We start from the raw sequence: 16,151 nt of genomic DNA, 5'->3' as shown, positions 1-16,151 counted from the left end.
ATGGCTGAGGTCTTTAGGTCTTTTTTTTCCTGAGTTAAATTTATGTTAACGAGTACTCCAAGTCTCAAAGCAAGTTATGTTTGTTCTACAAATTCTGCATCCAAAAAATAATTGATGAACTTGCAAAAACTTGTACTTTCTAACTATGCAATGTTTTTTTTTTTTTAAAAAACTATGTTTAGGAAAGTGCTGGCCAGCTGGAATTAAGAGCTCTTTCTCTGATATATAAGTAAGTTGAGTCTCTATCTTTTTTTAAGAGTGTATGTGTGTTCAGTTTCTATTAAAGTCCCTTTAGGATTGGGAAAATTTTTAGATGTGATGTATTGATATGTAGAATGAAGAGGTCTAAGCCAAGTCAATTAGTGTAATTTTTAGATGAAGAATCTCCAGTATGTGTGTCCGTTTGAATGGAGGTATAAAGGATTTTAAGAACTGCTAATAATAGCAGTTCCTATGGAAAATTAGAATATTTATCTTAGAATTTTGTTTAAGTTTGTGCTTCTTTTGCATGCATCCTCATTGGGGCATCCTCATTGGGGCTGCATTGCTTCCAAGAGGGTAGAAATCTGTTTTTGAGGACAAGAAAATTAGATACTACAGTGGTTTACAGCGTAACTGTGATATTAAAATTTCATAGGGTAATTAAGAAAAGTCTAAAGCTGCTCTTTAGGGAGGCAATAATGGATGAAATTTTGAGTAATACTACTTTAATTCTTTGGAAGTTTTGTTTTGGTTTTTGAAATTGCAGAAGTGGCATATCTGAAAGCTGTAGGGATTTGAAAAAGCTACATAATACAGGTTAGAGGCTAGTGGGAATATTGTTCATTTGAGAAGTTTGATCTGTGTAAGACTCTTTCCCAAATCTGATGGTGAGATGGCATATACCTTGGTAGTGTTAGAACCATTTTGTTACGGGGACTTGTTCAAGTTAGTGTTTTTGGTCTCCCCTTTTCTCACTAAATCCAGCAACAGGTGGAACAGCAGAGTCATTGGGAAGGTTGCTTTTAAATCAGGTGCTAGCTCTTAAATTGGCCTGCTATCAGTTTTTGTATGGCCCTTGCACTGAGAATGCTTTTCAAAAGGTTAAAAAATCAAAAGAAAGATAATGCTTCATGGTATGTGAAAATTACATGAAATTTAACTTTAAGTCTCTATAAGTAAAGTTTTATTGGAACACAGTCATGTGCATTTGTTTAGCATTGTCTATGGTTGCTTTCATGCTACAAAGTGAAAGTTGAAAAAAACATATGGCCTACAAAAGCTGAAATGTTTATTAGGTGGGCTTTTATGAAGAAAAATGTTTATTATCTGTTTTTTTATGTGCTCTAAATAAGTGGGAGCCTCCAGAACTCCCAGATGTACATACATAATTGATAATCTATCTTCTTTATTCCTCCTCCCCTAAATTAAGATACATTTTAAAAAATCCATAGGACTTTACTAGCCATTAGCTTCTGTACCTTGAATTAACATTATTTAAAGTTTTAAGCATTCGGATTACTTTATATGAATAAGGTTAGCAGTTTAAAAGAACAAATGCTTATTTCTTATAACTATCTCTTGCATATGATAAATTGTGGCTTCTTTGTTTTCTACTCACATAGTCGAGATTTCATTCTTTATCGCAATCCTGGAAAACCTCCAACTTATGTCACAGATAATGGCTATGAAGACAAGGTAAGAAGATGAGTGAATGTTAACTAAAATAAAAAAAAAAAGAAATTGAATGATGCTGTGGGATTACCAGGATATTAAGCAATCATCCTTTTATACCTATTTAGTTACAAAAAAAAAAAAAAAAAGGCCCATTCTTCCCTGACTGGTGTGGGTCAGTGGATTGAATGCCGGCCTGTGAACTGAAAGGTCACCAGTTCGATTCCCAGTCAAAGCACATGCCTGGGTTGTGGGCTGGGTCCCCAGTTGTGGGCATGCGAGGGGCAACTGATAACTGTATCTCTCGCACATCAATGTTTTTCTTTCTCCCTCCCTTCCCCTCTCTCTAAAAATAAATACATTTTTAAAAAAGTAATCCCATTCCAAATGCAAAGCCTTTCTGCCACCAGCCTTTTCCTCTCCACTGAGTCATCATCACTGTTGTTAGCTACTCTTTAGAACAGACATGATGTCACTCCTCTATAACAGAAAACTCTAGTTGGCTCCTCATTGATTAGAAAGGTAAGGTTCATCGCTAGCTATCAGAGAGATGCAAATTAAAACCACAATGAGATACCACTTCACACCAGTCAGAATGGCCATCATAAACAAAGCAACAGACAACAAGTGTTGGAGAGGTTGTGGAGAAAAGGGGTCCCTAGTGCACTGTTGGTGGGACTGCAGACTGGTACAACCACTATGGAAAGCAGTATGGAACTTGCTCAGAAAACAAAATGGATCTGCCTTTTGACCCAGCAATTCCACTACTGGGACTCTATCCTAAGAATACTAAAACACCAAGCCAAAAGAACCTTTGCACCCCAATGCTCATAGCAGCACAATTTACAATAGCTAGGTGCTGGAAGCAACCTAGATGCCCATCAGTAAATGAATGGACCAAAAAACTATGGTACATTTACACAATGGAATTCTATGCAGCAGAAAGAAAGGAGGAGCTCCTACCCTTTGCAACAGCTTGGATGGAGCTGGAAAGCATTATGCTAAGCGAAACAAGCCAGGCAGTGAAAGACAAATACCATATGATCTCACCTTTAACAGGAACCTAAACAACAAAACAAAGAAACAAGCAAAATATAACCAAAGACACTGAAATAGAGAACAGGTTGACAGTGACCAGAGGGGAGAGAAGAGGGAATTTCAGGGGAGAATGGGAAGGGTTTACGGGAACAAATTTAAAGGACACATGGACAAAAACTAGGGGGAGGGTGGTAATGGGAGGGAAGTGGGGAGGGTTGGGTGGGTGGGCTGGATTGGGAGTAAAAGGGAGAAAACTGTACTTGAACAATGATTAAAATAAAATTAAAAAAAAAAAGAAAGGTAAGGTTCATACTGTGAAGCTACATATTCAGTGCTCTAAAGGGTTGCAGCCTTTCTTTCCAACTTTGTTTTCCTCCAACATTACTATGCCACACTTCCAGATAGATTTTTATACTTTTTTTCTTTCCTTTGTATCTCAGATGTGTCAATTCCTGTGAAACTTTTCCAACTCTTCTGGAGTTAGTGTATTTTTCGGACTATAAGACATACTTTTCCCCCCACAAATTTGGGAGGAATAATGGTTATTGCTGCTTTTGAGTTCTGTTTACACTTACATTGGTGAAATATTATTTATGTTATTAAATATTTTACCACATTTTTTGCTTCAAATTTTTTTTTCCTATTTCGCTCCTCCAAAACCTGGGTGCGTCTTATGGTCCAAAAATATGGTATTTCCTTCCTTTGTATTACCCTAGCATCACTCAAGCAATTATGATACTTATCACATTGTATTTGTTTCCACATCTGTTTCTCTCAGTCTGAAAGTTTCTTAAGGGCAGGGGCAGTGTGCTACTACTGCCTAAGTAAGGTGCAAATAGTAGTAGGTTGACAACTTTCAGCAGGTGAACAATTTGTTCTTTAGCATAAAGTTTTTCTTCCAAAAGTTTTAAGAAAATATATTATCCAGATTATTTGATTATTGAATGAAGACTACACTTTCTAAATCTTGTTTCACATTGTGGAGCAAAATTCAGGTAATGTTTTGATGATGGTAAAACAAGACTATACATTGGAAGTACTGTTAGGATGTTATAGTAATCTAGACCAGCTGTCCCCAACCTTTTTGGCACCAGAGATCAGTTTCACGGAAGACAGTTTTTCCATGGGTGGAAGTTGGGCAGGAGGCAGAGCTCAGGCAGTAATGAGAGTGAAGCTTGCTCCCTCGTCTGCTGCTCTCACCTGCATGCTGCGCAGTTCCTAACAGAACACTTACTGGTACCAGTACTGGTTCGTAGCCCAGGATTGGGGACCCCTGCTCTAGACAAAAGACCTGAACTAGGCAAGTGGCTTTAGGATGCAAGAGATAACTTAAAACTATAAGTATAAATTGGGGCACATTAATTTATCAGTGGTACCACCATCTAATTTGTTCAGCAAACATTAAGCTTCTATAGTATGCCAGGCATTTTACTGGGCTTTGTGGATATCAGAATGAATATAATAAAAATCTTTTTTAAAAGGTTTATTTATTTTTAGAGAGGTAAGGGAGGGGAGAGAGAGAGAGAGAGAGAGAGAGAGAGAGAGAGAGAGAGAGATAGAGAGAGAGAGAGAGAGAGATAGATATGTGCCCTGACCAGGGAACCAGGGATCGAAAGAAACAAACATCAATGTGCAGTTACTGGGGGCTGTGGCCTGCAACCCAGGCATGTGCCCTGGCTGGGACTAGAACCTGCGATACTTTGGTTTGCAGCCCGTGCTCAATCCATTGAGCTATGCCAGCCAGGGCTATAATAAAATTCTTGCTGTCCAAGGGTGTAAGGGGCTATGAAAACAGACATGTAAATGTTTGGGAAGTGACAAGTTGTATAATAGAAGTATGTGCAGAGACCATAGAAGGAAAAGCACTTTACTCTGCTTAAGGGAATTTAGAAAGTTTCGTTGTGTTAGTGACATTTAAGTGGAATGTCAAAAGATGAGTCTCACAAGTATGAAGGACACTCTACTCATAGGAAACACTATATGCAAAGGCATGGAAGCAAGAGACCCTTTGGGTCTCAAATAGTTCGATGGAGGGAGGGCAATGCTAAAAAGATAAGTTAGACTTATATAATGAGGGGTGTAGTAGGCCATGCTAAGAATTTGTCGTTTTTATTGTACAGAATAGTTAATTGAAGTTTTTTTCCCAATATTTTTGGAAATTTTCAAACACACAGAAAAGCTAAAGAATATCTGCAGTCAGCATCCATATCCACCACTTAGAGTCTACTGTTAATATTTTAGTATCCTTGTTTTATCAAATATATATTCATCCTTCTTTCCATTCATTAATCCATCTTGATTTTTATGTATTCAAGGTAAATTTCAGATATCAGTACAGTTGCCCTTAAACACTCATTCAAAGTTTCTAAATAGAGATACGATAAAATCAGAATCGTTTGAGGAAGAGGACCATTAACTTTTGTTTTAGCAGTGTGCACAGCATTGCGTGAGATGAGATTTAGACATTTAGGTCTTTACCAGGACTCTTTAAACCTGCAGTTAAATATTTTGCCCCTCACATTATATTCTTAAAATTTTCATATAGAGAAAAATTAAGACTTTTATAGTGAACCTTTATATACCCACCTCCTAGGTACTATAAATTATACAGCACCATTTTCAAATAAGTGTTATATATCTCAGAGATATTGATCTAATAAGTTCTTCTGAGTGTGTACAACCATGAGAATATCATATATATAATTATCATCTATATATATACACAGAGCTAAAACTTATCAACCATTGGGTATTTCCATGCACAGGATAGTATATATATGTCTGATTTTGGAGTACATATTTAAAGTGAATGTATTTGTTCATACTGAAATTTAAGTATGGAAAAGCCAGGTGGCAGCAGATACTTTCCTTATGTGTTGCCTTGATTTGCCTAAAACTGAGTTGCTATATCTCAGTTCAGGTCATAACATTTATATTTGAATTGTTTGGGTTTTCAAAAATAACTTTGTTAAAGCAGTGAATGTTATTAATTAGCCTTCCATAAAATATATTTGGAGCCAATTTTCAAAGAAATAAATGCCTAATGTTCACCTTGGTACCTTTCACCTTCTCTGTTGACCTTGAATTCTGCGTTTTGAGGTTATTCAGTGTCAAAGTGAATGCTACTGGAAGCTAGCCATCTTCACTCAGCCCATTTGCTCTATCTAGAAAGAATAGACATGAATACTTTTATTAAAAACAAAATAAAAATTAAATCTGGAAAAGTAAAGTAAAAAGTCAGGTCTCCATTCATGTTCAATCTCATATTCTTCATAGTAACAGCTATTAAGTTTTGGTATATATCCTTCTATATGATTCTTTTTGCAATTTTTAATATAGGTAGGCTTATTTTACACTTAACATTCTGTTACATGTTCTTTTTAGATATCTGTCCTCAGTAATGTGTATCTGCCTCATTTTTTTTATTAATTTACTGCCATTATTTCCCACCTGGCACCCCCAAACAAACACATTACCCACAGTTTGTGAGAGAATTATTATTTTATGTTGAGATACCACCAGGAACATAACAGCCATCATGCCTAGTTTCTCCCCTTCCAATCAAAATGGAACTGATTGCCAACTGAATAGAGAAATTGTATAGTCACCTGTTTTCTGCTTTTTATTCATCAGTTCTGGTTAACTGGGTTCCTTTACTCCTTAACAATGCCTCCAGTTATTAATCTTTCTTAGTTGGAGTTCCTAGTTCTTCTAAAAGGGCTTCTCTGTTCACAATCTGCTCATTGTTCTTTGGTATTAATAAACACTTAAATGCGAATGCCCCTTGGGGTGGGTGAAACTTCATAACTTAAACTTTACTGTAAGTAAACCTTAGCTTGATACTTGCCCTCAGGGCTTTGAAATGGATTATACTGGTGGAGTTGGGAGTTGGGATTTCAAAAAAAGGAGGGGGGCTATAGAAGAATAATAGACCTGGTATCAGAGTAATAGATCTAGTTTCAGAGAACTTGATTATTAGCAGAAGTTAGCCCAAGGTAGTGTGGGAAGGTAGAAAAAGAATCCTTAGGGTAATCTTCTGCCAGGGAAGCTTTGTGGCAACATCCTCCCATAGATAACAGAGAATCATCTTTGGTACCTCATGTTGCCGATACCAGAAATGGCTTCAAGTGAAATAGACTTAGTCACTAGGGATTACATCCCTTACACAAGACAGAGGTTTTGAACAAAAGTTCAAAACAGTTTTGAAGCATTTAAACAAATTTCATCATGTGTAGCCAGGGAGCATTTTTACTGAAATAATTTGGTTAGTATGCATGGCCTTGGAATTGTTATTGAAAAAACTAGAAATCAAAGGAATCAGCTAAGAAATTGATTTTGTAGCCATCAAGGAAGTCTCTTGAGCAGGATTGCTCTTACATAGTATACTTATATATTGCTGTTCAGTACAGTGGATAACATTTTGAATAAATAGAAGTCTTTTCTATATCAGAGTTTGGGGTATTTGGGTATTTGATTTAATTTGTCCAGTCATTCTTAGAAGTTGAGCTGGGTCTTTTGTCTTCTGTTAGGCTTTCCATTATATTCATGCATTTGCTTTATAAAAGTTCCTGTCTTTTCCAAGTTATAAATTAGTGTTTGTTTGCTATATTAATCAGAATGTGATTGAGGCTCACAGTGTAGCCTTAGTGGTTTAATCTCAGCATTTAAAGATTCCTGTCAAGAAAATCTGGGGTATAGCTTACATTTATCTATGCTTAGATTTTAAAAATCACTTTCCCCCCAGCTTTATTGAGATACAATTGATACATTATGCTAAGTGAAATTAGTCAAATGGAGAAAAATACTGTATAGTATCACTTGTATGTAGAATCTAAAAATCACTTTTTAAATAAAACATTTATTTTAGTTCATCAGTTTCTGATTTGCAACTTAATTTTAAGTATTTCATGGTTGTAAGATATATAACATCCATTGGCATTCTGTGTATTTTTCTTTAGATTCTACTCTGCTATTCAAGTAATGGTCATTATGATTCAGTATACTCAAAACAATTTCAGTCAAGTGCAGCTGTTTGTCAAGGTATGTGAAGGCTTTATAATATAAACATTTGGGGTGTGATTTGTTGCCAGTCTTTAAATTGTGGGACCTGCCATAAATAACTCTTTTTAAAACCTTGAATTGGTACCTATTGAATATGTATCCTGGGTTATGGCTGTTTTCACATTGTTAAATATTATTTGGATAATTGGAATTTGACCATCTTTTTTTTCTTCAGCTGTATTGTATGAAATTCTCTATAAAGATGTGTTTGTTGTGGATGAAGAAGCATTGAAGACTGCAGTTGAATTGTTTCGAAGTAGTTCCAAGAAGAACAGAAACAGTGCTGTCACTGGTAGTGAGGATACCCATGTTGCCTACAAGAGTTTAACTCAGGATAGGTAATAAAAGGCAAGGGGATATCAACTATCAGATTATCATCTTTCTGTGTCATCATTTGAAAATGGAAGAGACTTGGCAAGCTTTTATGACTTAGACCACACAAAGACACATACGCATTCATTCTTGCTCTCTAAAAGTGTCTCTCTCTATCTCTCTCTCTCTCGTATGTATGTATGTATGTATGTATGAATGAATGTATGTATGTATATGTTTATAAAGAGATACATTTTTAATGGGGGAAGAGAAGTATTGTCCAAAAAGATGTGTTGTATTGTGAGATGCTCAGGCTTTGGGGGTTTAATCCAAATTAGAATCAGTTTTTTTGTTTGTTTTTTATTGCTGGAAGAGACTTTAAAATTGCCTAATCCTGTGATTCTCAAACTTCAGTTGTATACACATTATTTAGGGTACTTGTTAGAAAGGTAGATTCTTGAGACTACCATCATGACATTTCAGGTCAGAGTAAGGCCAGGGATCTGCTTTCTTAACAAATATACTCAAGTATTCTGATGTAGATAGGCTTTGGATCACACTTACAGAAAAAAACTGATTCTAAACTAGCACCATAGTTTTGTAGATGATAATTGAGGTTCAGTGTGATTACTTGACACACACATCCAGCTAGTACAAAAAAGTCTCCCCTTTCAGGCTAAGGGGAGTTTTAGCAGCTGAGGGTCTTCATTTTGTACTTGCTAGGAGTATAGATTGCGGCCTCTGAGGAAGCAGTTATTAATGAGCAACTTTAGTCAAAAACTTTGTATTTGAAGTATTTTTTCCCAATTATTAGTTCTGCCTGGAAATTTAAATAAGCTTGGTGCCAGTCAGGTCTCACCTTGTTTTTGTTTGTTTGTTTGTTTGTTTGTTTTTGCCTTCCTGTTCTATTTTTTGATAGTTAATGCTTTGAATTATTTTTCATTTGGTAGTAGAAGAGGTTTTTTGTTTTTGTTTTTGTTTTTGTTTTTAACTTACTTGGGAATACAGGGGATAGCACCCTGCATTCCCAAATAAGTTGCTTCATTCTTCTCTGTTTTGTTTTAAAGGACTCAGGCTTATAGAAACTACAGTATTAGGAAGACAGGGTGTATTCTATTGCTACATAACAATATTACCACAAACTAGGCAGCTTAAATCAACACACATATCTCACAATTTATGTGGATTAGGAATCTGGGCACAGCTTGGCTGGGTCTTTTTCTTAGGATCTCAAAAGACTGCACTGATGGTGCTGGCCAAGATTGAGTTCTTTTCTGGAGTTTTGACTGGAGGATGGATCCACCTCCCCACTCACATGGTTCTTGGTAGCATTCAGTTCCTCAAAGCTGTAGGACTGAAAATTTCAGTGTTTTACTGTCTGTCAGTCAGCAGTAACTCTCAGCTCCTTGCCACATGTGGTTGGTGATCATGGCTGCTTGCTTCCTTACAGTAAGCAAGAGTGAGAGACTAGTAAGACAAGCACTATATTCTTACATAATATAATGATATACATGCTGTTTATTGGTTGGAAGTACACTTAGAGGGGAATCCCACAAGGGTGTAAATGCTAGGAGGGTGGGGAATCATAGGAACCTCCAATCTTAAGCATTGTTCTCCCCAGGAGTTATGAAATACAGGAGGTAATCTGCTAAGTGTATTGTAGCACATACTTATACAAAGGAAGCATAAATGCAGATACTGAATGGAAAAGTATTTGCCTCAGTTTTAGAACTGACCTACTTTAGTACCACTAGGTGGTAGGACATTCACTAGATTTAAGATTTTCTTAGCTAGTACATTATATAAAACTCTGTTCTGAATCTTTTCAATTAGGACTGCCGAGTGGGGTGATTCCTGCAGTGTTGAAAATACACCAGAGGTGTGCAGTGGAGGAACAGAAGAAGCAAAGGTTTGAAATTTACTAGGGCAAAGACTTCATAATTTTGGTTTGTAGCTTTATAACTTAAACTAGTTAAGGTCAAATGGTCCATTCTAGTAATATGGGGTGGGGGAGGAATTGATATTTTCCTTTATGGGAGTCTTAATCTGAAAATGTAAAATGTGTGCTTAATGTTCTCTGAATTTTTATTTGGAATTACAGGTTTTTTTTAAAACAAACTCAACACTTACATTTCAGAAGCTGTTTGTTTTCAAGTTGTATTTATGAACCCAGTAGATAATTTGTTCGTAATCAATTTTACAATACTGAGGTTTCTATTTGTTATTAAAGAATATAATGCTTATCCGTATCAACTCAAAGAAAATAGGTAATAATCCTGGTTGGAGAAACAGGAGAAATTTTACCATCTGTATAGGCTTAAAATTAAGCAGACCTAAAGTTTGAGGCTAGCTAAATAGGGCAGATATTGTTGTATTGTAACAATCTTTTTTTTTAAGATTTTATGTATTTATTTTTAGAGAGGGAAGGGAGGGAGATAGAAACATCAATGTGCGGTTGCTGGGGGTCATGGCCTGCAACCTGGGCATGTACCCTGACTGGGAATCGAACCTGCGACACTTTGATTCACAGCCCGCACTCAATCCACTGACCTATGCCAGCCAGGGTGTAACAATCTTTATGTATGCCCCAGGGACTGGTAATTTGAGAACAGTATTGAATATGGTGAGATTCTAGGAAAGCAGAAGAAAAAGGTAATTCCTTTGAAAATTATAAGAGATTTTGACCAAAATGAAATAGTTTTCAGATTTTTCCAGGTGATTTTAGGGTACAGAAACAATTGCACCTCTGTGCATATTAAGAGGAGACTTGTTAAATAGCACTGACTGAACCTTTAATCCTGGTCTGTGTTGCATTGATTGACATATGGTATATCCTGAGTTGTGGGCTGCTTGAGACAGTATTTCCCTTCTTCCATCTAAAAATCTTTTAGATTATTTGCATATTGCTTCTTTAGCCTCCTGAGTTTTAAAAATGCACAGTAAAATTTATGTAGAATTTATTCCTTGCAATAAAGAAGGAAAGGGAGGCATATGTACAGTTTTTTAAAGGAAAAAAAGGACTTTAATTATTTCTTCTTCATACAGGGAAGACTTAAACTAAAAGATGGTGAGTTTGTAGCATGATTATTTTTGTTTTAGTCTCCAGAAAATCCATCAAAGATGCTCTTCCCCTATAAGGTGCTCAAAGCTCTGGATCCAGAAATCTATCGTAATGTAGAATTTGATGTTTGGTTGGACAGCAGAAAAGGTAATGAAATATCATCAGGATGATTTTGAATCCTGACAGATCCAGGAGAATAATTTTTCAAATTGTTTCTAGTAAGAGACATTTTCATTGTACTGATGTGAAAAACAGCCAGGTAGTTACTTTTTGCCTTACTCAGTAACATGATTTAAATCCAGAGGAGGACAAATAACATTTTTCAGACCATAAGATGCACCTAAGTTTTAGAGGATGAAAATAGGAAAAAAAATTTGAAGCAAAAAATGTGGTAAAATATTTAATAACATAAATAACATAATATTTCACCAAAATAAGTGTAAACAGAACTCAACAGCGGCATTAACAATCATTATCCCTCCCAAATGGGGGTAGGGGGGACGGGACATGCATCTTACAGTTTGAAAATATGGTAGGTTTAGAAGTGGGAGGGATCGTTTAGAGTCTGATGTTTATTAGGGATTTCAACTTAGCAAGCAGACTGTGTAGAGATGGCCTTTAGACAACTGAGAATGCCAGAAACATGTAGTAATTATAACTAAGCTCATCTTAAATTTAAAGGGTTAAGACTGCCCTCATTAATAAATGAGTCGGTCAGGTTGTTGGCAAACTATGGCCTGTGTACCAGGTATGACCTGCCACCTGTTTTTGTATGCTCTGTGAGCTAAGTAAGAACAGTCCTTAAATTTTTGAGCTGCAGAAAAAAATGAAAAGAACAGTATATTATATGAAATTCAAATGAAAATTACATGAAATTCAAATTTCAGCATCCATAAGTAAAGATTTGTGACAGAGTTAAGTAGTTTGGTTAAAGTAGGCCTTAAAGTTCTTAGAGGTAGCATTTAATGTTTCATATTCAACACATTGAACCACATGAACCTAGGTATAGTTAACAATATAAATGAGGTTAAGACCTAGTGGAACACAATAAGTTGTTAAAAATAATGGGCTGCTTTGAAAAAGCTATGATTTTTTTTTTTTATTGAGGTGTGTTACTTTCAAATTTTACCTTATTGGTGTTTGACCAACTCCAAGATTGGGACCTCCTAATTTCCACTTACTTGTGTTTTGTAGCACAAAACTATATTTGCAAGTCTCCTTAAATTGACTACAGAAATAACCCATCAGGAGTGACAGAATGACCCTTTAGGACCCCCACTCCCGTTTTTACTTATGGAGGTAGCATTTTAAAGACACTATGGTAAAAGTAAATTAGAATATTAAATGATATAAAATAGGAAAGGAAACACTTTGAGCTTAATTCTTCATTTTCTTTTAATAGAACTTCAAAAAACTGATTACATGGAGTATGCTGGAAGACATTACTGTTTGGGAGACAAGTGTCAGGTTAGTTTTTTTAAAGAATCAGTAATTTGTTTTTCCAAGATTGTGGTTTGTCATTAATAAGTGTTCAACAAAACTAATTTACAGAATTCTAGAAAAAATTTTGATGTTTGTATTAAATTTTAATTACAAACTTTTGTGAATAGATGTAGGCTCTTCAGCATGCACTGCCTCCATTGGACCACACTGGCAGTCTTGATTATCAACTTGCTTTTAATAACTAGACACTGAGCTCCATTTGGGGAAATGTGGTATTTTTGTTTGGCAGAAGCCAGATCTGCCAGTAGACTTGAGGCTAGATGTATTCTGTCTCTTTTTCCTCTTTTAGGTTCGCTTGGAATCAGATGGAAAATATTATAATGCTCATATTCAGGAAGTTGGAAATGAGAACAATTCAGTAACAGTCTTCATTGAAGAATTGGCAGAAAAGTAAGAATATAATAATGTGTTGAATTACTAAAATCTTAGGCTCCTGATGCCTTTTTGTAATGTTCAGTTGAGAACTACCAGGATGCTAGTAAGAAAACCAAAGTTACATCTGGTACTAGGCTAAGATGACTTATCTTAAACTGTAAAAGTGTATGCTAAAGTACAAAATCTCAGTACAGTCATGTGCTCCGTAATGATGTTTAAGTCTATGACAGTGGTCCTGTAAGATTATAATAGAGCTGACTTTTCTGATAGAAATGGAAGGATATGTGGTTCAGGACGAACTCTTTTTTCCTCTGATGGGAGCAGTATCTGTGGAGCATGGTAGTAGATTTCCTCTCGCTCACGGCATCTGTTTTGAGTGCACAGATACATCCCCATCAGTCAGGTCTTGACCTGTTTTAGCACAGAAAAGCCTGTCCCCCATCACTACATAATGAGAGGATGCTACAGCCCTCCTGGATTTAGCATGATGGTCTTCAGTGTACATTGCTATACATTGTTTGTTGAGGACCAAAGATTCTGGAGAAGGGCACAAGTCCACAGGAGCTACCTTCACAAGTAGTAAGTGCCACTGACACTTCAGTAAAAGCTGTCTGTGTTAGTGTGGAGCCAGCCTGTCCCTGTACTTTGAAAATATGTTCAGGTTGTAATGTTGTAAAGCATAGATAAGTTTCATTTCTTCCATCCATTCCATGCCAGATAGAGCCCTTTGTGCCAGGTAGTGTCAGTGGAACCAAAAACAAATGTCTAAAGTCAAGCTACTGAGTTCCAGGTCTACACTGTGTCCGTGTTAAATATCCTCTGTATTATGAGTAGCACAAAGTTCCTTAATGTTACCACTGCTTCAACATGTGATAGCTCAAACCACATTGCCATGACAATGCCTGTGTTCCTTTATCTCTCCATCTTGCTTCTTCTTCCTGCTGATCCTCAGGCCACCTTTCACTCCCTCCTGACAGTCACTATTGTGGCGATCTATGTCTTACCCAGCCAGTTTCTCCTCGATATTTCCAATTAATTCAGCCCACCTGGAGCTTCATGTTCATGTTCATCCAGCCCAGAGTTCATGGAGCAGCATTGACAGTTTTAATGCTCTGTTTCTGACCCTGTTGGAAGGAAGCATGGGCAGAGCTTGTGGGACAGTGTTTATAAAGTCTACAGTAGGGCCCTAGGCCTTCACATTCACTCACTGACTCACCCAGAGCAACTTCTAGTCCTGCAAGCTCCATTCATTAAGTTCTTTATAGAGGTGTGTCCCAGTTTTTATCTTTTATGCCATATTTTACTTTTTCTGTGTTTAGGTACAAAAATACTATTATGTTACAGTTGCCTACCGTACTCAGTACAGTAACATGCTGGACAGGCTTGTAGCCTAGGAGCAATAGGCTATACCATCTAGGTTTGTGTAAGTGCACTCTGTCATATTCACATAATGACAAAATTGCCTAATGATGCATTTCTCAGAACATGCATCTTTTCTTAAGGAACCTATGACTGTATATGTATGTACAAAAGTTTGTAAATTCTAGGCACTAGCCAACTTATTACAAATATTAAATACAAAAGAATTCTGTTAAGAAACTGTTCATACTAATTGGAAAGCTGGTTTGCCAACTCAGCCTCTCCCAGTATCAAAGCAACCAGATAGGTGGATCCTTCTCAAACTTTTAACGTACTCCAGATTTGTCTCGAGAGAATGTTAAAGTACAGATTGATGAGCTCCACCCCCGAAGTTTTTGATTCAGTAAGTCTGTGGTGGGGCTTTGAACTTCTAACAAGTTTCCAGGTGATACTGGTGCCATTAGTATACTTTGAGAGCCACTAAATGATGTTGTACTGCCCTAATGACCAAAAACTCTTAGAAACTTAGAACAATAAAGTCACTTCTTGTTCATTTAGCATGTTCATAGTGGGTCAGCAAAGGAGACCCTGGCCAACAAAGCTCTATTACAGGCAGAGGAAAAATTATACCATGACAAACCATGTTCTGGATCTTAAAGCATCTTCTCAGTTGCATAGCTTAGCCTTAAGTCAATGGGCTGGGAAAATATAGTTTTCCTCCAAAAAGAGACAACAAATATTTGTAAACTCATCAACTGCGATCTTTCCTTTGGAGCATGATTTGTGCTGTAAACACCTGTGAAATTGTACAAACCACCCTTAGGTCTCTAAACTTAAAAAAAGAAATTGACCTCTACAAGGAAACTAGTATCAATAATTTTAAGTAGACTATACTTGAAAATGTAGCAGAAGGGGTGGGGTTTGTGTATCAAATGAAAATTAAGTCTGGGTTGCAATGACTTCATGGTGGTATCTTTACCTTCAAGGCATGTTGTTCCACTGGCTAACTTAAAACCAGTTACTCAAGTGACACCTGTTCCTTCATGGAATGCTATGCCTACCCGGAAAGGAAGAGGCTACCAGAAAATGTCTGGGGGCTATTTCCCAGAAATAGGTTTGTATACTGAAGATTTCTAAAATTTTCCCCTTGTTTTACCCTACATTGTAATTTTTGAAAGGGTATAAATAAAACTTGTAGGGTAGAGTTTCTCAACTTTGGCACTACTGATATTTTGGGGTGGATAATACTTCACTGGGAGCTGTCCTGTGCATTGTAGCGTGCTTAGCAGCATCCCTTGCCTCTATTGACTAGATCTCAGTAGCATACTTCCCCCAGTTTTGACAACCAAAAATGGCTCCCGATGGGGAATGACATTTCCATGTGTTCCCCAAGGCAAGTAGGGGCAAAAGCATCCCTGGCCAAAAACCACTGTTTTGAGGTACTTTGTGTACACTTAAGCTGAAGTAGATTTTAGATTCTAAAACTTGAAGGGAAATGATTTCTCAGAGAACTAGGAAAACACCTCACAGAAGCTGCCAGAGATATTAATAGGCATTAACTTTGCATTTTAATGGCCAAAGCTGCCTGTCCTAAGCATAGTGCTGAGATGTCCATTGTTACAGAAATTAATTGCTGGTTTTGCCCTTCCAAATGGAAGATCTAATAAAATCCTTAAAAAATACATAAATTCTGCCCTGGCCAGTGTAGTTCAGTAGATTGAGCACAGGCTGCAAACTAAAGGGTTGCTGGTTTGATTCTCAGTCAGGGCACATGCTTGGGTTGTGGGCC

The 16,151-nt window shown here is 36.7% G+C and overlaps 1 protein-coding gene across 1 annotated transcript in view; it reads left to right on the top strand.

The window, feature by feature from the left end:
- ALG13 (ALG13 UDP-N-acetylglucosaminyltransferase subunit) overlaps positions 1–16,151 on the top strand; it is a 92,301-nt gene that overhangs the window by 38,888 nt on the left and 37,262 nt on the right. Inside the window, 9 exon segments of the mRNA XM_028522326.2 lie at positions 183–229; positions 1,605–1,677; positions 7,650–7,731; positions 7,928–8,090; positions 9,898–9,973; positions 11,164–11,272; positions 12,528–12,592; positions 12,918–13,018; positions 15,349–15,476. Coding sequence (XP_028378127.1) covers positions 183–229; positions 1,605–1,677; positions 7,650–7,731; positions 7,928–8,090; positions 9,898–9,973; positions 11,164–11,272; positions 12,528–12,592; positions 12,918–13,018; positions 15,349–15,476 — 844 coding nt within the window.

This window comes from Phyllostomus discolor, chromosome X (assembly GCF_004126475.2).
Source record: "Phyllostomus discolor isolate MPI-MPIP mPhyDis1 chromosome X, mPhyDis1.pri.v3, whole genome shotgun sequence".
Taxonomy (NCBI): domain Eukaryota; kingdom Metazoa; phylum Chordata; class Mammalia; order Chiroptera; family Phyllostomidae; genus Phyllostomus; species Phyllostomus discolor.
Note: the sequence above shows the minus strand (reverse complement) of the source record. Positions and strands in the feature narration are given on the sequence as shown.